At 33.4% G+C, this 22,289-nt stretch overlaps 1 protein-coding gene and 1 long non-coding RNA gene across 6 annotated transcripts in view; both read left to right on the top strand.

Annotated features, from left to right (window-relative positions):
* The first annotated feature begins 1,809 nt into the window (after positions 1-1,809).
* LOC125654412 (uncharacterized) overlaps positions 1,810-22,289 on the top strand; it is a 73,878-nt gene continuing 53,398 nt past the window's right edge. The window contains exons 1-2 of one of the 5 annotated variants that reach the window (XM_056144717.1): positions 1,810-1,827; positions 8,436-8,504. In XM_056144717.1, coding sequence (XP_056000692.1) covers positions 8,489-8,504 — 16 coding nt within the window. In that variant the 5' untranslated portion in view covers positions 1,810-1,827; positions 8,436-8,488. Of the gene's footprint in view, positions 1,828-8,038; positions 8,314-8,375; positions 8,505-22,289 lie in introns of those variants that run through there. The other 4 variants (XM_056144716.1, XM_056144719.1, XM_056144718.1 and 1 more) reach the window with 4 other exon arrangements.
* On the top strand, positions 13,753-21,766 carry LOC130048248 (uncharacterized). The gene is made up of 2 exons (XR_008797097.1): positions 13,753-15,429; positions 17,627-21,766. It is a non-coding gene; the product is annotated as an uncharacterized LOC130048248 (long non-coding RNA).

Below are 22,289 nucleotides of genomic sequence, written 5' to 3'. Positions count from 1 at the left end.
CTCCTGTGATACTCAGTATATCTTCTGTAACTGTTTACGTGCAATTCCAGTATATTCCTTCCAACATAAACAAATTATATCGCCATAGTAACAAACAATTCAAAACAAAATGGTTTAATAAAAACTCAACAGATGGCAGCATAACTCCACATATCCTCTTCTTGCACGAAATACGATTGTTATTCACAAAACACGTGTGAATTAACTTCCATATTCTACATATTACCTTTGTTTCTAAGTTCATATTGGTTACTGTTAATGAAAAAAGAATAAATATTTCATAAAGAATCTCGAGTGGCAAGCTGTTACATGCAATCAATATTTGCCCAGTTAATATTCTTCAATTCATCCCATGAGATTAATTGTGATTAATTGCAGCGTGTAAACAGGCCTTTTACGTAATAGGAATTGTCGACCTCAATGATGACTTTGAATTTTGTCTCAATGCTGTGAACCTTTTATTTTTTGGTTATACCAACAGCAGGAGTGTGAAAGGCTCACGGGATTTACGATTTATGACTTCTCATAACAAGCATATACAATACTCTATTTCTAAATTATAGGTAAGTCAGATTTATCAGACGCCTGAATTTCGCTTAAATCACGCTTCTACGGACTGTAGACTAAAGCACGATTGCTTTAGTTTTCAAACGTATACAATGCGGGTTGTGGCTATATGCACAGGCGCGATTAAACATATTTGAACAATCAATGATCAAAACTGTGACGTAATGATGTTTGGTTGTTCTTCATCTCTGTGATGGATCGTAACTCATACGGGGCTGTAAAGAAAATATTACACAATTATTTATGCCCAAATCAATATAACGTCTGGAAAGGTTTAAGAAGAATGGTACAATAGAAAACAATTATATCTACAGGCAGACGGGCGGACAAAGTGGCATGATAACACGTTACAAAATCCAAAGTTGATGACACATCTGTAAAATAGATACTCACAGACACTGCTACGTCGGTATCTAATTCCATTTCCAAACTAACACCATACTTACTAGGAGTGTGACATTTATAATTGATCCTACTTGTTCGTAGAATTCCTCTACAAAGTTTCAATGTAGTCCTTGGGATCATCATTAACTGAACTTCTAATAATCATGTAAACGCTTTGATTTGACGCATGTGTGGTTGGAATGACCCTTCCTGTGATACAAAAAAAACTTGTTTCATTGGGTTGTGATCACCATGAAACAAGGCTAAGAGTTTCCTATGAATTTTCCAGACATTCCAACATTTCTAAACTTCTTCAAGTACACCACATCATGCTTTGATTGTACTTTAGAAGCATCTCATGCTGCTTTTTCGATCACAGCGGCTATGTATGCTTGAGATGTAAATGTGAATTCAGCTTCGGACAGCAGTTTCTTTTGAATATGATAATTCCATCGTCCACATACAACACCATCTCGAAGCATATCGTCTAATATTGACTCATGGAATACACAACATTCTGATGATTGTCATAAAGCTGCCACATAGTCAAGTATGGTCTCACCTTGTTTGTTATATTATGAAAACGACAATGCTTGGCTAATACCAAAGGCTTAGGGAGCAGATGTTTGTGTAATGCTGGAACAAAATTTTTCATAGTCTAAGCTCGATGAGAGGGGGGTTGGGGGAGTTCCTATAGTGTTTTTTTTAGTTAGCAATGTACAAGTAGCTATGTGAAGATGCACTGTAGCAGTGACTAGATAAAACAGACCATTGGAACTCTTCAATTTCAGAAGATAGAATATTGTGCCATGGAAGTCTTCATTTGAAAGAAAAATTTAGTGATTGTTTTCATTTTGGAATTTTCATACCAAAACGGTAAGTAATGCAAAATTAATAGTAATAGAGGGTTTGTTTAACAATCAAATCACTTATTTGAAGCGAACGGGAGTGATACTAAATGCACATTAATTGCTAGAACCGGCCGAAGCTGAAAGTAAATGTCCAGACATGAATTATGAAGGACTGCTCCGAGATGGTAACATTCCAAATATTCAGCCGAACCAAATCTCAGCCGAGATTAGTGTATAGCTACCCCAGGTTCTGGAACCATAAAACGTGAAGGAGAACATTTCAATGTATGTCTCACTTTAAGTTTCACTTTTAATGAAACAACAAAGTGAGACTTAAAAAGGTAGACCAAAAGTGAGCTCTTCTAGGTGGCATAACCTGCTTGCCATGTGATATACCTTTTCACTCCGTTTAGACAAGTGCATGTATCAAGCCTGGTCTCATATTAATGTGCGATCTTCTTTAAGACTTATATTACATTATATATTTCACATCAACAATTACGTTTCGTTCAGAATTACTCAATACATTTATTCCGATGCATATATAGAGAATATTACATGCTAAAATCCATATCATATGTCATATCAGCCCAAGTGACCCCATATCAGCCCGAGGACTGATATGACATATGATATGGATTTTAGCATTTGATATTCTATTTATCATATACTACAATTTTCGATACTTAAATAATGTATACTTAAGTGCGGTATAGTGTTTTGAGTTCTTTTTTTTAATTTGATATGGAGTCCTAAATTTGAATAGTATTCTTTTTTATGACTAATTTACATTTTAAAGATAGATTAAGGAAAATTTGATACATTATTTTACTATTGTAAAACCTTGATATGATTTACCCAGGTAAAAAGTTTGGTGCATTGATATTCTATAATTTATTATGGTAAATTTTTGATACATTGATTGACTATGGTAAAAACCTTTATACATTGATTATGATTAACTATGGTAAAAAAAACTTTGAAACATTGATTTACTACTGTAACAGTAAATACTTTGATACATTGATTTACTTCAGTAAAAACTTTGATACATAATATTGATTGTTACGAGCGAATACGTAATTTCCGGATTGATATGCATTTTTGCACGCCGATCTGATATGTGTTATATGGAATTTCGGACTGGTCGTTGATATCGGCTATTGTGACGTCACCCGTATCACAGAGTGCAGAATCTGCATAATCATTACCAAGTATATGATAAATAATAAAATTTAGAGTTATTATTTCATGGACTTTACACACATGTTTCGAAGAAAACATTTGGTCTAACAAATATTTTCGAACATTGAACTGGAAAGCTGTGTCTCTGTATTGAGACGTTCACACACAGAGAGGAATATAAAAAAAAATGTCAAACAAAATTGCCATCAATGCGAATTCTAATCTAGAAAGTTTCTTCCTCCTCCCATCTCTTTATATCATTCTTATCAAAATCCAAACACCAATGTGTTTACATATGGGGAAAATACTTTGCATTGTAAAACATAAAGCTATATATGCCGTATGTATTCGATATAATTATAGGAATGAATTTAAAATATATTCTTATTAAGCTATTGAAGTACACGATTTATGCAACCAAAAATTGAAGTCGATCGGATTAAAAAGTAATAAGGATTTGTATCATTTTTTTTCTCGGAGTCTGATAGTAAACGCTCCATTTCGAAATATCCATTATCACGTGACGTAGCAAGCTGAATGTAGAAAGTAAAGAGGTGTAGCGACGCAGTATCATGGATGGCCTATAAGCAGAACACATTTAGCGACACAAGACAGCCAGGCGGAACACAGGGAAGAGAGAACCATTCTGACCAATGGGCGAGAGAAGAGGATTCACATTCAAGAAAACTACACCCATATGTGACGTCATAAGATTTTTTTCTTCAAATTTCTCAAAAGATTAAACTTTATACCTGATAGATATATGATTTTGTAGGAATCTTTTTCAATGGGTGCAATAAAAAATTGGTAAATTATTTGATACTGTTGTGTGTAGGGGTTTTGGGGGTTTTTTAAAATATTTTTTTTTTTTTTTGATTTGCTATAAATGATGATTATTCATTATATATTTAAAAAGATATTGCGAATGACAAAAAACTAGTATGATGGTATCATTTTTTAATGATTTCTTTGTTATCCACAATTAATATATATATATATGTATACATTAAGCAACAGGCTTTTATATTTCAAACAACATTTCGAAGCCAAGGAGGTTATCCTACAACATTCACAAAAACAACAATTTTATTTCTGTTCTACTAAGGCTCAGAAATATACAACCGGTCGTTTTCCTACAAAGCTACGAATTACATGTAAGTCACTGTGACGTCATGGCAGATTCCGAAACGGTCTACAATCTTTTTGCTGACGAAAAGGGTGAGATGGTAGGGGTTTTCTACATCAATTGGTGTTTGAGAGGTCTTTTTTACATTGTATCAGGAATATACATGTATTTAATTACAAAGTGTCTAAAGCATACCTTTGGTTTCCAAACATCCGATAAAAAATAATATACCATAGTGTAGGTACATTTTAAGTAATTTAGTTAAATCTATGAAAAACGGATAACATATAATGAACTCCATAAATACACTTACATGTAGTTCTAGTTTTGAAAAGTGATACAAATTAGTTTTATGTAATACCCGATTAATGTTGATCACAGAAACGTGTTGCTCTGACCCCAACAGTAAGACAGACAACATTACTTGTGTGAATTGCCATTTATTGTGATGACAATGTAAAAAGGGGAAAGCACCCAGAATGATATACATGTACATTGGTACTAATTAGAATTGCGTAGTGATCTTCCCTGATATAAAACAAATTAATGTAAACTGTAAAAAGGGGAGATCACCCAGAAGTATCTCATTCATTGTTACTAATTAAAGTTCAATCTCTACCCAGAGTTATCGTTCCCGCTACGCTCCACTAATACCTCTGTCAACGTCTAAAAAGTTATATCAAAACATACAAAAACTAACTTAGCATATCGAACTGTAATGATAATATCTGAGCAAATCAAACACTTCTCTGAATTTTTTTAAAATCAGAAGATGGTAAATATGAGACACCTGAGCGAATTAGAAGGTTTATATAAATATTCATTCATTCAATAATACTAGTATAATCATGGAATTCGTTGTTTTTGTGAACCTACTTAAAGATTTAAAGCATAAAACTTAAACTTATAAAATTATTATCCATGATGCTATAGGTATAGGTAAGTTTTGCCAAGAATCTTGACATTTAGACGTTGACAGAGGTGTTGTAGCGCAGCGTAATGCGCCCTCTGGTGAGAGATTGATTAAAGTTGCCTAATGATCTCCCCTGGTATAAAACAAAATACTGTAAAAATTTAAAAAAGGGAACAAAGTGTAAAAACATATATACAATACAACCTAAAAGTTGCCGTTCAAAAACAAAATGCCCACAAAAAGCAAACAAACGTTTGCAAGAAGAAGGAAAACCCAGAACAATGGATCATATTGTAATATCACGAGAATATGATATCCATTGGTGAACTAAATAGTGCAACTTAATTATAAGATTATCTAGAACTACAAGTAACATTTTTATATTGATTCCACATACGTGTAACTCTGCCGAATATCTCAAACTTCTGTGATGGTGTTGAAACCTCTAATGAATATACATGTAAACTATTTAGCATCACTACACGTACATGCATATGTAAGAGTTTCCGTGCATTTTATATATACACTGTACTTTCCGACAAATCAGTTCACTCAGAATGTCCATGTATAACGACAATAAGTGACAATGTAGATAGTAAAACTGATGAAATTATCAAAACACCCACGATATAGTAAATCTTCCAAACAAATGTAAATATTATCAAAAGGCTCTAACTTTACACAGGAACCAGTGTTATATAGTAGCCTTTCCCCCTAGCCATCTTTCTCCCTGGAAAAATGGCTTTATAGTAGATTTTCCCCCGGGAAAATGGCTATATAGTAGATCTTCCCCCACGGAAATGTGGCTATATAGTAGGATTTCCCCCCTTTTATAGCCAGATGACCCCCTAGGAAAACCTACTATATAGTAGATTTCCCCCCTTCTTTTTATTCCGGTTACGTTTAAGGCGGACCATTCCCATACATATTCTTTCCATTCTGAAATTAATCCTTTTCTGGCTATTCATTTCTTTTATATCCTAAATGGAGAGTTAATTTCCAAATTCCCTTGATTGGGATTTTTTGAAATATTTATTATTCAACAAATATTTCATTCAGTCGAATGTTATGTAAAACAATCATATACATGTATTTAGAATGTAAAATCAGAATATTTCATGCTTGTAAAACAGCACCTATCTAGACAACTCAGAATTTGTTAGTTAAACAAATAAGTATCTATCGTACGAGAAATCAAAATTGTCTCTCCATTTGATTAACACAAAAACTTTTCATACGGATAGTGAAGTAAAACTTAAATTCTACAATTCTGTTGATTGTCTACCCCTGATTCCAAATTGCCGCTACTAAGGAATCGACTCGCTTTCTCGCTAGAGATGATTCTTAACACCTCATTAGGAGAAAGTGGGATTTTTCAATTGAATTTGATAGTTTTTGAGAGGACCCCCCCCCCCCCTCTCCCCAACTGTTCTCGGGTCATTGGTGGATTAATAGATGTGAACATGTTATCGATATAATCGTAACTATTCCAGGCGGTACAACTCCCAGCTGTACTGTCAGTACTTTGATTTATACATTATTCGTTTACAAAATGTCTCCAAAGATGAATTTATTTTGAATCTGACAGATGGACAACGTCATCATACTTTATTTCCATACGAAGAATATTCTAGAAAAGTTTTGATTTTTGACATGTACTCCTAAAACTTTTTAGCTCACCTGAGCTGAAAGCTTAACTATTATTCAATTTGTCATATCAATGTATTACATGTACATATTCATACATGTATCTGCTATCCTAAAAGATCCTATATTGTTTTAAAAATTGAAAATGAAGACTCGGGGTAAAAGTTCGTCCATTTTGTATTAAAATGTTTTGCGCAGTACCCCCACCGCCATGGAATTTTGAAATTTCAATTTTTTACTATATATTTGCATGCCCAAAATTGTTTCCCCCCCCCCCTGGGAAAATTGGGTCTATACCTAAAATATTTGGACCCCCAGGAAATATTGCCTGGATCCACCCCTGGCTTAGGTTGGTTTCGTTTCGTTCCTAAGTAAGCCTAGGCTCGTTTCGATTTCGTCTCGTGGTTTTGCAGGTACCTTAACACATACAAACGAAAAATCAAAATGACCGAAGTGTCAAAAGAACGGCCTCAAACCATGTGTTCCATCAAAACATTCGAAGTCAACATGTTTTAGACAATAAAGATAATGCATTGTACACTAATTATTTCAAAACATTGAAAATGAATCATCATGAGAATAGGTACGTAAAATGGTTGTACATCTAATATTTCTTTTTATACAATGTCTTTTGTTCCGCAGTTCAGACTTTGCGTTACCATGGTTATCAGGAAACGTTTTCTTTCTTTATTTTTGTTCTTACTTATAAGTTTTTCTTAATACATATGCTTTGCTAAGAAACACTTTTACTTTACAAACGATGTGTTAAAACATTACGCAGTAGACAGCTACTTACAACTTACACGTTCATACCGACCGCCTCGTGGAGGCCCGTAAAATTTGTCCATTCATGATCAAAAATTCTAATAATTATATACACTTTTGATCAGATGTGTTCAAACATGGATATAACATTAGAAATGCCAACAAATTAAATTGATACTACACATGTACTCTCGAAATTGTACTCGAAAATACAGATATCCTACCCTTGAGCATGTTCTCAATGAGAATGCAAATTTACAAATTACAATTATGAACTAGCTAATTCTCTCTATATATATCTCTCTCTTTCTCTCTCTCCCTGAGTATGTGGGTGGGTGGGTGGATGGGTGTGGGTGAATTTGCTTATACATGTGTACTATGGGCTGAATTTAATTTTTTTTTTATATACATGTAATTATAATTTCGTATGTTTATACTTTCTCAGTATTACCGTAAAGCATATCTCTAAACTGTGTCTCTATGAAAATACATGTATATGTATATCTATATTCAAACTATCGGCAACATACACTTTTCGATACTCAGATCAATGTAATATCAATATTTGTTGTAAAAAGCCCGACTGCCTTTCCATAGTCTGTTTTCTAAAATAAAAACCAAAAAGTTAACGTGAGGGGGGTAACCCTGCTATGGGGGAAGATTTACTATATATTATCATAGTAGTTTTTCCCCTAGGGGGAAAGGCTACTATATAGCCATTTTCCGGGGGGGGGGGTCTACTATGGGGAAAGGTTACTATACAACACCGGTAATCGTGTAAGGCGCTAACTTTACACAGGAACCGCTCCTCGTGTAAGGCTCTAACTTTACACAGGAACTGATCCTCGTGTGAGGGAAGGAAATACTAATCAACAGTTAGTGGTTATCTTTTTTTAAAATTATTTTAAAGGAGGATTTACGTGTTTAGTAACAAGGAAGTGTTATAAGGAAGTAATTTTAAGACTGACCTGTCTAATAATTTTTAAATTTGTTTCAGGACAGAAAGTGATATTTGGATGTGATTTAAGATCAAAATCTTGATTCGCACAGATGAAGACTTTGTATGGTAAGATTACTTCCCCCTCTCATACATTGTAGTTTGTTATGTGAGCATAGTCTATATTACAGTGCGAGGCTCATGTTTTCATTGTCAGACTAAGGAGTATGTAACGTATTTACATTAAATTCTGTGATCGTACCTGGTCAATTCCAGGGTTTGGGGTATTCAACAATAACAATTTAAACTAATCGGTATGATTTTAGTGTACTGCCAAAATATACAAATATGTCCTAACCTTATCTAGGTTAATTATCATCAAACAAAGAATCACTATATCAATCAGAGGCAAGCAACGATAAACTGGTAGTGCTAACTTAACAAAATGCAGATCTAGAGCCCAGTCGCCCTCGGATTACCCCATATACTGTAGGACGCCTTATTCAGGACGGACAGTATATGTGGTAGCCCTTCAACCACTACACTCACTGTAGGATGCCTTATTCAGGACGGACAATGAGTATAGCGGCCTGAACGACGGTCTGTTCAGCCAATGCGGACGACACCAAAAACGAACTATGACTAGCCTCTTTACTGGAGGTCAACCTCTTCGTGGCAGGCCAGACTTCTGATGGCCTTCCAAATTCACTCTCTAACTGTAAGAACAGGCGAGGAATTGTTTACTATGAATACTTTATTAGTACACATAACCTCGTCCTCTCAACTTGGCTGGGTCTTCTATCTGAATGACTAGGCTGGGTCTGCTATCTGAATGACTTGGCTGGGTCTTCTATCTGAATGACAATGACGACTGCGGAGTCTGGGTATTTATATACACGTGATGTAAAGTGACTAATTGAGAACTCCGCATGGTCGTACCTCAAATATCCGGAATCATTACAGTAGCACGTGTGCATGCACGGTCAATTCTAAAAAAAATCGCTACAGTAGACACCGGGGATAAAAAGTATTCTTCAAATTATTTCTGCTGGAGTTTTTTTGTCTTTTAGATATAAAATTGAGTCTCACAGAATAAGAATAGTATCTGGTTTTAAGTTCGTAATATTTGTACAAAAACCTGTTGCAGAGATATACAGATTTAAAAGAAATAATTTACTCTCATACATGTACATGTAATTTTCAAAACTATTTTAAAAATGTAACGCCTGAGGGTTATGAAATGAAAGCGTTTGGGTTAAAATTTTAACTTTGTGTACTGTTTATTTCATTCATATATATATATGTGTGTGTGTGTGTGTGTGTGTGTGTGTGTGTGTGTGTGTGTGTGACAAGAAATTTTGGATTTAACGAAGGTTAGTTTAAACAATATTTATTCGTAAATAATTCGATAATGTTTACAAACAATGTCTTATACATGAAATAAATTGAGAAACAAGCCAAAAGGCTTATATTAATCTCGCTCTAAATATCTTACAAGTAAGAGGTGAATAAAAATTCTAAGTAAAATAAGTCATATACTAATTATTACAATACATGCCAAAAGAAATAGGAATAAGAGAGAAAAGCTGGGATTGAGTATTGGGAGAAAAAATAACACACGTTTATATGTATGATACGTGTCGATACAGATCAAATGCATATAAACTATAGACAAAGTTGAAATAATAAATTGTAGAGTTGTGCCATATAAACAATAAGTAATAAACACAGATTTTCCACTTATTACAACCTTGGTGCACATGAGTATATTTTATATACAATATGACAGTATTACATGTAGATGTAGTAGAACAGCTTTCAGAACCTTTTACTTTCAACAAGAAATTTCTGGGCTAAATAAAAATGCTGTTGTTCTCAATTTCAGATAAATGTTCATTACCGTATAACAATAATTCTACATTAAGTGGATATGGCAGTGTCAGAATTGTATTGGTCCTAACTCTTGAGTACATATTACAGCGTAAAAGAAAATGTATATATAAAGAAAATAACTTTCTACTTCTCTACAAATGCAAAGGGGTGAATTGCATAATTTTCTTTGAAACATATGAAGATTAAGAGCACTGCATTCTAATCTCAATTTTGCATGAAGAGTTTGTCCGATTCTTGTTCCTAAATAAAAATAATTTGGAATATTAATGACACTTACATTAAGATATTTCTTAAAGCTAGATAGAGATGGATTTAATTGGACATTTCGAGGAAGTGCATTCCATTTCCTTATTGTAGATGGAAAAAATGAATTAAAGTATAGCTTGGTTCTAGAGTTGGTTTCTTGCAGTGAATTAGTTGCTCTTGTGTTGTAGTTGTGACCTTGATTTCTAAGAGACTGAATTATATTGTTTAGATAATTGGAAGTCATGTTATGGTATATCTTGTGGAGTTGAATAAGTCGATGATTTTCTCTACGCTTTGAAAATGGATCCCATCCCGTTTCTTTATATAGAAGATGCCTGGATGCTAGTCTATTACCTCCCGTAACTATTCTGGCTGCTTCTAACTGTATGTTTTCAATTTTATTAACTAAATATTCTGGTATATTGTCCCATATAATGTCATCATATTCTAGGACGGGTCTTACAAATGAAAAATATTTTTTTTTGCAGAGTTTTTCTATCTAAGATAAACTTGACCCTTCGTAATATACTCAGGCGTGAATAGGATTTTTTAACTATTTCGTCTATATGGACTTGCTAAGATAAATTACTACTGAAAATGACCCCTAAATGTTTATGAGATTCGACTTCTTTTAGATGAACATCGTTAAATATCAATGAAGAATGGAAAGGTTTCTTGACCTTATTAGATATAGTTAGACATTCTGTTTTAGTGGGATTAAAAGATACAAGCCATTGTTTTGACCATTTGTTGATTTTTTCGAGATCTTCATTAAGCAAAGATGCTGAAGTGTCTACATTATCGACAACAATATAAAGTGATGTATCATCAGCAAACAGTTTGACCACACATACAATATCTATGACCAAGTCATTTATATAAATAAGAAAAAGTAGAGGACCAAGTATACTCCCTTGGGGCACCCCAGACCTAATGTATCCTATGTCTGATTTACTACCATTAATAACGACGTACTGTTTCCTATCATATAAGTAACTTCTAAACCAAGCGAGTAATTCACCACGAAGTCCAATTTTTTCAAGCTTGTATACTAACCCCTTATGCCATACTTTGTCAAAGGCTTTACTTATATCGAAAAATATAACTCTAACTTCTTTTCCCTGATCGAGTGCCTTATAGAAGTCACTAGTAATACTTAATAATTGATTGACTGTAGAGTCGTTAGGCCTAAAGCCAGATTGATGTGACGTAAGAATAGCATTGGTATGAATAAAATTGTATAAATATTTAAAGACACACTTTTCCATGCATTTACCAAAACTGCTTAATAGAGATATTGTCCTGTAATTACTGACGATGCTACTATTGCCTTTTTTAAATACAGGGATAGCATTTGCTATTTTCCATTGGTCTGGGACTTTAGACCTATGAAGCGATGAATTATAAAACTTACTTAAAGGTAAAGCAATAGTTGATGATGCTTGTTTAAGTAAAGTAGGATTGATGCAATCCGGCCCAGTGGCCTTGTTTGTATTGAGTGTTTCCAAGACATCTTTAACGTTTTGAGTAGAAATTACTATGCCTGAAAGAGTGTCTATGTCACCAGGATTGTCATCGTAGGGTAACTCAATATTTTCATCGTTTACTACTGCTTGGGAACAAAAATAAATATTAAATAAATCTAATTTTCCTTTAGTGTCACTTATCGGCGGGCTGTGTTCATCAATTTTAATTGGAGGATAAGTACTCGGGTTTTTAGTACTAATGATTCTTTTTAGTTTTGTCCACCATTGTTTAGAATTTACTATACCTGATTTTAATGTATCAGCTACTTTTGTGAAATAAGTTTGTCTTGCATTTCTAATGTTGATACATATATTTCTTGTTTTTCTATACCGTTCCCAATCACAAGGACAATCAGCTTTTTTTAGCAGTTGAATGGTGATGTTTACGAATTCTAATAAATTTCCAAATATCGTTGTGCATCCATGGAGGTTCATTAGGGCGTGATGTAATGATTTTATTTGGAATTATTTTGTGGCTTAATCAATAATACAGTTTGATATGTTATTGCATGTTTGATCAATATCTTTACAAATCAGAGCATCCCAATCTGTATTCTTTAAGTGAGTTTGGTAATCTCGGAAATCTGTTTTAGAAAAAGACCATATCTTTCTTTTATAAGTTCTTGTATGTGATTTGGGTAGTTTTAATACACAAAAAATGGGACAGTCTACTGTGTACGGGAGAATATTATCCCCAACACCTGAAAATTCAACAATATCTATATTATTAACATTCAATAGGTCCAACAATGTTGCGGAATTTTCGGTAAAATGTGTACATTCTGAAATAAGTTGTTACATTCCCTGATCACTTATAATATCACCCATTTTGGAATTGTTTGTGTTAAATAAATTACGGTTAAAGTCCCCAGTGATGATTATATTATCAATGCGTGTATCTTTGGGCTTTTCCAGTGAGTAAGCTATATATTCCCATCTACTGACCTCCGAATTAGGTGGTCGGTAAAACGTTCCTATGAGGAATTTCATTTTGTATATACAACATTCAAGCTAAATGCATTCTATTTGTTCGACTTCTAAATCCAGTCTGCGTTTGCATGGAATATGATTTTTAATATAAACAATTACCCCTCCGTATCGGTTTTCCACTCTGTCACGCTTGAATGGTTCCTGAAAGCCCTGTAGCAGTATATCCTGAGATAGTATATTTTTATCTAACCAGGTTTCATTTAATGTTATGATATCGAATCCACCAAACTCAGCTTGAATAATATCAAGCTTATTATTTATACTTTGGATATTAAGATGCACTAATGAAGTTGAATTTTCTATCAAAAAATCAAGAGAATTAGTATTGCTATCTACCGAATCTTCTGAATCTATTTGATATTCGAATGGACCAGGGTTTTCTTCAATATCTCCACACAATAGTAGGGTTAATGAAATCCATATCAAATATACAAAAATACAGATGAATGCATTAAGATTCGTGATTAGTACATGCTTAAGGTATACGCTATCATGTCTACACAGGGTTGGATTTGAGCAGTCAATTGCGTTTACAAAAGTTGTATTGACCTTCGTAGCATTATAGCGAAGAGAGATTATTACAATAATGGATAAAGCATTTGTTCCATATGACACAAGCAAATTAACCATCAATATTGTCAACAAATCAAGAGTATAATTGTGTTTTCAGGGCCGTAAATTAACCTTCAATTAACCTTAGCGGCCCCCAGACGCTGAGCACATTTTGTGCACACTGAACACGTTTCGTGCAAAATCCTTGATTCTAGGGCCTTCTAAGATGTTACTTGACTAACTCATTCTAAAAGAAAGATTTGGAATGCTTTTTAAGGGAGGTATCATGTTCTTAGTTATTGGAAACAACATAAATTCAAATGAACTTTAAATTTTAATTTTTTTTTGGCTCAAAAGTTGGAGGATGCAGCTGCCTCCTCCGCCTCCATGTAATTTACGGCCCTGGACCCATATTTACTAAAGTTCGTAGACGTAGACGTAAACGTAGGATTTACGTCTGACTTAAGATTAGAGTTACGTACTCGTGAAATGGTATTTACAAAACCGTTCGTAGCCGCAAACGTAACTTACGATGTACGATTGCACTTACGCGTGCGCAATGGCTATTTTCACTTCGACGCGTAAAAAGTGTGAATTTGCTCATTTACTTTGATTTCCCTGCGCTACCGCCGCATTATGACGGAAAAGAACACAGAACTTTGTGAGAAAGCAACGAATTTCAACGTATACGTATGCCTGCCAACGGCATGTCGATCAACTGTACCGTTATTCAGTGTTGTTTACAAATCCAAATGGAAGGTTCATCAAATTTAACGCATTTGACTTGTGCATGGATCTGCGATGCTGTAGGTGTTCAAAAAGAAGTCGGCATGGACTGTCAAGTAAGTTAAGTTGTTTGTGTAGTAATAACCTTAAATGTTTTACCACTGACTACTCGTCACTAGGCCCCTAAATAATGTTAAATTGACTTCAAGGGGATTCAGTACATGACACACATGGTAAAATCACAGTCCCTTATTCATTTTGTTCTCAACCTATGTAGCTGCTATAATGCCTGGATCTTAATTTCTAAATAGTGAGCACATATACATATGTGTTAGTTATTTACAATTTGATATGTGCCCACTATTAACACATTAAGACACAAGCTCATTTGTGTACATGGTAACTTCAAACTTTTGACAATACCACAATTGAAATTCAAAATAAATTATTTATCCCATTTTTTAAATTTCATGACTGGGACAACATCAAAGCAGTATCATAGCTACCTGTACACAAGTACGCACATGCTTTCACATCATTTCGCAAAAAGAAAAACAAGAATATTGGTGAAAAATGAATCTAAAATATACATTATATATACAGGCACTAATTCTAAAATGTGTGATTTGTACGTGCCCCTCTATTGCATGGTTATAAAATATGAAAATTATTATTGCTTTAACAATATATACTCTGGGCGAACAGGTAGATAGGGTGAATGGACCAGATGAGAACAGTTACAGTCTCTTTTAGCATCATTTTAATTATTGCTTGTGCACATCCATGTGCAAAACTTTCAGAAAATATTGTGAAACAAAATCGCATTCAAATACAGTTGTACAACTGTGTGAAGTCAGTGTTAATTTATTTAATGTAGAATAACATTGACTATATATTAATTGGAGATATTAGGTGTGATATACATGTAACATGCACTAGATATCCAAGTTAGCTGACCTCTGTTATTTTTCAAAGGGTCATAAAGTCAAGAAATAAATTGCCAACAGACAGCAGCATTCCTTGATTTAGATGCATTTCTCTTCATGTCCTCTCCTGAAAGATTTTCCATGATGCCTCAGGGTTAGGATTGGGATGCAAGATGTACAGTACATATATATGATGTAAGTATATCCACTGTTTGTACACATTTAATCATTTCTGTACTTACAAAGTTTTAAAAAATCCAAAACAAATTATGGTACATGATGTAATGATTTTTGTAATGCATTGATGATTAAATCCTTAGGCAAAGATTTAAGAACATAAATTTATGAGTTTTTATGATCAAAGTTTGTCCATTTTGCAAGTTTCGTACCTGTCTGTCTAAGCATATCTTCACCTTTTTGGCAAATAGAAATTTAACCAATCTAAGGACATACACTATGTTTCTTTGAAATTATTTTTTATCTCCTCGATATTAAAAATTCTTGCATGATTTCCAAAATAATAGCTGTAATTTTGTCACCAAAATTTTAAATCAACACTCAATAAAAATTGCTCTATATTATATATTTCTGATCAGTAATAACACATGTATTCAGTCATTTGAAACACCTTTTAATCTCAAAGCAAGCAAATGAATATATGTAATTTTGGTGATTAAATAATTATTATCTTGCAAGCCAATAATTCTTCTTTATATATTTCTTTACACTAAAAGCGGTTATCAAATGTACTTTTATTAGGTCACCTGAGTTTACTCAGTAACCTATTGCAATTAGTTTTCATTCGTCGTGCGTTAACAATTGAACATTTTTAACTTCTTAATAACTACCAGTCCAATTCTTTTCAAATTTGGTATGAAGCATCATTGGGACAAGGGGGACCAATTTTCAAAAATCTTCTTATCAAGAAACACACATATATAAGAAAAACTAAATGCATAGTGATGTAGAGCAGGCAGGCCTCTACCAAAATTGTAAATTTCATGATCCCCGAGGTAGGGGTTTTGACCCCAGGGCAGGGCAAATTTTGTTATATAGTGTTTATGTGTATAAAACACTTAAATTACATCTTCGTTAATGCTATTGATACTAAATTGAAACTAAATGGATAGAGCAGGTAGTCTTTTACCAAAATTGTAAATTTGATTTCCCCCAGAGTAAGGGTTTTGACCCCAGGGTGGGGCCAAACTTAGTATATAGTATTTATGTGTAAGTTTGCTGATACTGTATAAAATATAAATGCAGAAAAGGATGTACAAAAAATGGTGAATTTCACAACCCAGGGTTATGACTTTAAGATGAGTCCAAATTAGTCATATCTTTTGATGTTTTCATGTGAATACACCTATTTAAAGCCTTTCATCAGTGTATGCACTTTGAGGGATGTGAAGTTTTAAGAACACATCTTGTTTTATACTGTTGCTGAACATTAGAATATAATTAGCTTAGATATTTAGAACAGGAAATTTTTTCTAGATTTCATAGTCCATGGAAGTAATGATACTTTTCCACTAGTATTCAGGTGACCGATAAGGCCTGTGGGCCTCTTGTTAGGTTCCTGTTGTTTTTTTTTTTTATTTTACTAAAGAAATATTTTTATTAGTCAGTAATACATATTCCTTTGCCATTGTGAGATTTTGAGAGATAAAAATGGTTGCCATCACTTTCACAGCAAATATGCCCCTTTAAATTTATAATGTTGTACTACCATGTATTATATGTCAGCCTGAGTAGCTTAGTGCAAAGGTACCAGGTTCAATACTCAATTTTGCTAAAGATTTTTCTCACCTTCTTTGCTATAGTAAAATCCCATTCGTATACCTTACTGCAGTACATATCAGCTGATTTTACATTTTTACTTGCCACAACCAGGAACTATCAAAATATGTTAACTCTAGACTAATTAAACCTGAGAATTTTGTAGAAAGAAAATAGAATGCAAGTGAATTGTACCTGAAATATCACAAAAAATTATCTTTTATTTATAAACGTGAATGACCTTAACTGAAACTTACCATTCTTGGTTAAAAAGTATTTTTTTTCTGGTTTGGAAAGAAGCCAATTTCATTACAAGGGGAATGGTTAATGAAAAAATACTAAAGTTGACCTTGGGGTCATTTGAAATCTTTTTCTTAATATGGGCTCTTGGGTTATAAATCATTAAAATTAGAAATTGTAGGTGATACTTAATGATATCTTCCCAGATATGGTGTACGGTAGATAAATATAATGTAAATAAAATCAGTATTATCACAATTTTACAATTTATTTAACTAACAATTATGTTGCATGTATTTTTCAAGCCTTATGAATTTTGATTGCAGTGTAATGACAGTTGTTTATTTAAATCAATGTAATACTATTATTTTTCTAGGTCTATGGGTACATTGCTGTAATGGCCTGAAAAATCTTTTGTGAAACCGAGAAATGTTCATCTTCCATTGCCTTGATTGTGTAAAAGGACGAACAGAGGAATGATTCAAAAATATATGGCAGGATTGAGAATCTAACCCATGACCCGTAGTCTGGTACTCTACCCACTGATCAATCCATGCTGATGGTCCATCTGCTACATTTATGTCATCTTATATATTTATTTATTCATTTATATCATATGGACATTTAAAAATTGACAGTAAAATAAAAAAAAAGTTTGATATTCAGCAAAATAGAATTTGTTACAATACATGTTTAAGAAATTAAGTACATGTATATGCATTGTTATGCATACAATTATGTACATGTAATTGTATTTGTTAATAGATAACTTTTTAGATGAATTTTCATGTTGTTATTGATATTGACATGTACATGTATTACTTCCATTTCTAGAATGATTTTAACACCTTGATATTAAAAAGATGACATAATAAATAAATCTTAAATATTTGTCAACAAAGTTGTGTGGTGGGTTAAAATTTGTAAAGAGGAGCATTAGTACATATGTCGGTTTAATGTGAGAAGCCTTCAGAATGAACTTTTATCAGTGAGATTTTTGTAAATTGGAGGGGGGGGGGGGATGGACTTCAACAAAATAATATGTATGTTGAAGGCATCAGCCTTGGAGTTTGGTAATATACACTGCAAAGACTTTTACCGAGCTGATCACATATAAAGGTCAATTACATACAAATCATGAATGGTAGAAAGATTCATATATATGCATTATCAATGAAGGTTTGACTCCTGTAGGATTATAGTTAAAGGAAATGGCACTCTGAAAGATTGAAAGTCTACACATGACTACACTAGTAGGCATCACAATTGCTCTCTGAAACAAATTACACAAAATTGTATTCTTGGGATGAAATGCATAACTTTTTTTTTAAGAAATATTTATTTAGAGGCTCATTTCCCTGTTGTGTAAGTTACAATGTAACAAATAGTTATTTGGACTACCAATATTTGCTTATAACCACAAAGAAAAGATCACATATCTATAAGTAGAAATAGTTTTCTATAGCTGTCAATCACCATGTATTCTTGTACACACAATGACTCCCTTCTTTTCAAATCTAAAACATTGCATGTTTGATTGCATATATATACATTAATTCTACCATGTTTGGAAAATTAAAAAAAATGTATTTCCCTGAAAGATGCTAGACCTACCCTATATAATAAGATAAATGGCAAATATTCTTCTTCTTTTTAAATAACTTGCATGACTAAAATAAAAAGCTTCCCAATTATTTCTAAAGGCAAGGTTAGATCCACCCAGTCTGATTAAAGTCAAATTTCGCACTTTGCTCGATATACGGACAGCGACTGTCCGTATATCGAGCGAAGTGAGAGGTTTGATTTTAAATCAGACTGAGATCCGCCACGAGGTAAATTAGATCGGGCTCAAAATTTAGAGAATTGTCACACAATTGCAGATGATCTCAAAGAAAACGATAATCTGAATAAATACAATTAATTTGTGTATTACTAACCAGCTTATATGCATCTAGAGGGTTTGTAAGGTCTTTACGCAAGATATTATCGATAAAAATGACAAGTCGCCATTTGCTTTGTTTATTCTTAAAGTTACGATCAGCTTACGTGTACTAGTATAGCACACGTAGAGTTACGCTTATTTCTGACGTAAATCTACGTCTACGACTGTTAGTGAATACCGTCCCACACGTAAACGTACACTACGTCTAGATTTACGCTACGTTTACGTCTACGAACTTTAGTAAATATGGGCCCTGGTTTTACGGTTTGAGACATATCATAGTATAAACCTGTCCTGATCCTGTGAATAGTACTACTAACTGGCATTATGTAATAGGTCTGTGGAAGAAATTAAGAAGCAGGATAGAGACAGTAAGGATCAGGTTCAAGGACACAAGTAAAAGGCAAAAAACAAATAAGTAAAACATCCCCTCACTTAGGAGGGACTCAATTCCAGCTTTGTATTGGGAGTTGTATCCCAGAAAAATAAATACAATCATGATAGTTAGGAAAAAAACATATATACAGTTATGAAACACCTAGTGAAAATTATTCAATCTATATGTTGTTATAATTCACATAATTCTGAAAATTGTCGGACAGTGAAATATCACCACCTTTCTAGTAACGCATGCGCATCGAAGGTTAATGCGTATTCGTTTTATTCAATTATATGTTGTAATAAAATGAACCAGTAAACAAAACATGAAGGTAATAGAGAAATATTTGTTTGCAAATTGACTTTTACGTGTACAGTACCAGCAACGTTATTCTTGACATGATAAACGATAGAACACGATACACGCACGATAGGATAGGATGCACGCACGATAGGATAGGATACACGCACGATACGATAGGTTAAACGGTAAACCTGATAAACGCTAAATTTAGAAGCAATTTAGACAGAACGAAATTTTGATAGCTACAATCAAATTCTGTTTGGCCGCTCACATTTGGTGGCCTTTGTATTTTTGATGTGCCATCTTTTTGCTGTAGACCTAATCAATTTTATAATTTTTGCATATATTGTTCTTCCGTAAATTTAGGGGATCAGCAGATTGATATGTCATTATGTATTGTGTGAATAGTTTTTGGTCTGATCCCCTTATTATATTATGTATATATTTTTCCTTATTTGCGTCATTTGAATAAATGACATATTTCATCTCTACAGTAGTGTTGATGTTATTGATCTAAACTCAGCAAAAACGGAGCTGCGGTGAGTTTGTGCAGCATGAGGAAACATGAATATAATTACAATATATGTTGTTAATGATATCAAAGGATTTCAATATTCATTACATACCTAACACGTTTATCCAAAAGAAATTTCTAATTGGAAGGTAATGCATGTGTGTGCATAAAAAATAACAACATTTTCCCCGTAATTTCTGTAATAAACAATGCGCTTTTCAAAGATCAATAATTGTTTCATCTGTCGCAACTGGTAATTCTAATTGAATATGAGCATTGACTGACTTCAACATGAAACATTCACCACAAGTAGAAAATAAAAAAGTCTTTATCGTACGCGTAAGCAATAGCAAATAAAATTCTTGCCAGTGGAAATAGCGTAAGTTGGAAACGCATTCATTCATTTGAGGGCAAACTTATATCTTTCAATGTATTTCTTTACGCATTTACTAGATAAAGATCTGCGCAAGCATAGAAAATTGAATTTGAGCTGGAGATTTTGAAGAATTCATACATGAAGTTTTCAAGTTGAGACAAAACATGCGGACAGCAATCACTATAGTGAAAACTGGAGCACCCATCCGTTTTAGTTTTAAAATGCTGTATTCTTTTTAAAATTTTGAATTATGTTGACTGCGTAATGGAGGTGTTGGAACCGGGGTGTGCATGATAAAGCCCCTACCCTGTTTGCAAAACGTATATTAATCAACGACTTAGCTACCTCTCCCACTTTAGTTACATCCCCTTTTTAACTCCGTACATTAATCAACGAAACTAGTTCTCTTCTGTTCGATACCCGTACAACTATACGCCCATTAGGAGGATCTACAGAGGTGTGAAATTATAAGCCCAACAATGAGAGAGAGAGAGAGAGAGAGAGAGAGAGAGAGAGAGAGAGAGATGGTAAGTAATCACCTCTAGCTTTCGTGAAACATGGATGTTGAGTGTGTTTTAATACAAAATTCAAACGGTAAACATATTGCAAACTGGATAATTCTATCTGTGTGTCACCAATAAGCATGGGAGTATGGTTATAGGAACGTGTCCATAGGATCCATTTCACATGAAAGTACGTTAGCCAGAAGCACATTTTAACCTTGTCTCTGTTTTCGTACAAAAAAAATTCTACACTTGCAATAAAAAATTCAAAAATTTTAAAAATGGCATTCCCTATGTGTATGTTGGAATTTCTTTGAAATAATCGGAAGAATTTGAATATCGTTTATAAGGTGATGGCATTACAATGGGGCATTCTAAATTTGCTCATTGGAAAAAAACAACAACCAACAACATTGTAATCCACGGCCGTACTGGGTTTTTCTATATTTATAATTCTATTTTTTTAAAAAAAATTTTTTTTACATCATCACAGCGGAAATCAGAAAACTAAACTAAGAATGATTTTTAATTCATTATTTGATATCTATATGAATTTTCTCAGCCAATGATTCTGAAACTTATACTGTCACATAATTTTTAAAATTTAAATTATACAAGGAATTAACTAAATGTAATATAGTGTAGTGATATCGTGCTTCAGTAGCTCTCTTATTCTGATGTCTTTTGTCTTGAATGTGCAATAAGACTAAGTAATAGTTTGAGTGTAGTGAGGAGGAGGGATCCGCTCATTCAACAGTTACGATTATACGTAAAGACTGATTTAAAATAAATCCACTGTAAGGAACAGTTTCTTCATACGTTAGATATCCCTACACTATGAGTGATATTTGATGGTCATAATTACTCACCCCCCCCCCCCCCTTTCCAACTTTCAAAACTTTATATCAGTCAAGCCGAAAGCCTACATCAAAGGGAAGGCGAATTTTAATTATATGTGGTAACTTTCTAAGGGGCCAAAGATACCAGTTTTAATTATTATAATTAAAAGAGTTCAGTTATAC

Source organism: Ostrea edulis, chromosome 7 (genome assembly GCF_947568905.1).
Source record: "Ostrea edulis chromosome 7, xbOstEdul1.1, whole genome shotgun sequence".
NCBI classification, from domain to species: Eukaryota; Metazoa; Mollusca; class Bivalvia; order Ostreida; family Ostreidae; genus Ostrea; species Ostrea edulis.
This window is presented reverse-complemented; position numbering and strand designations above follow the sequence as displayed.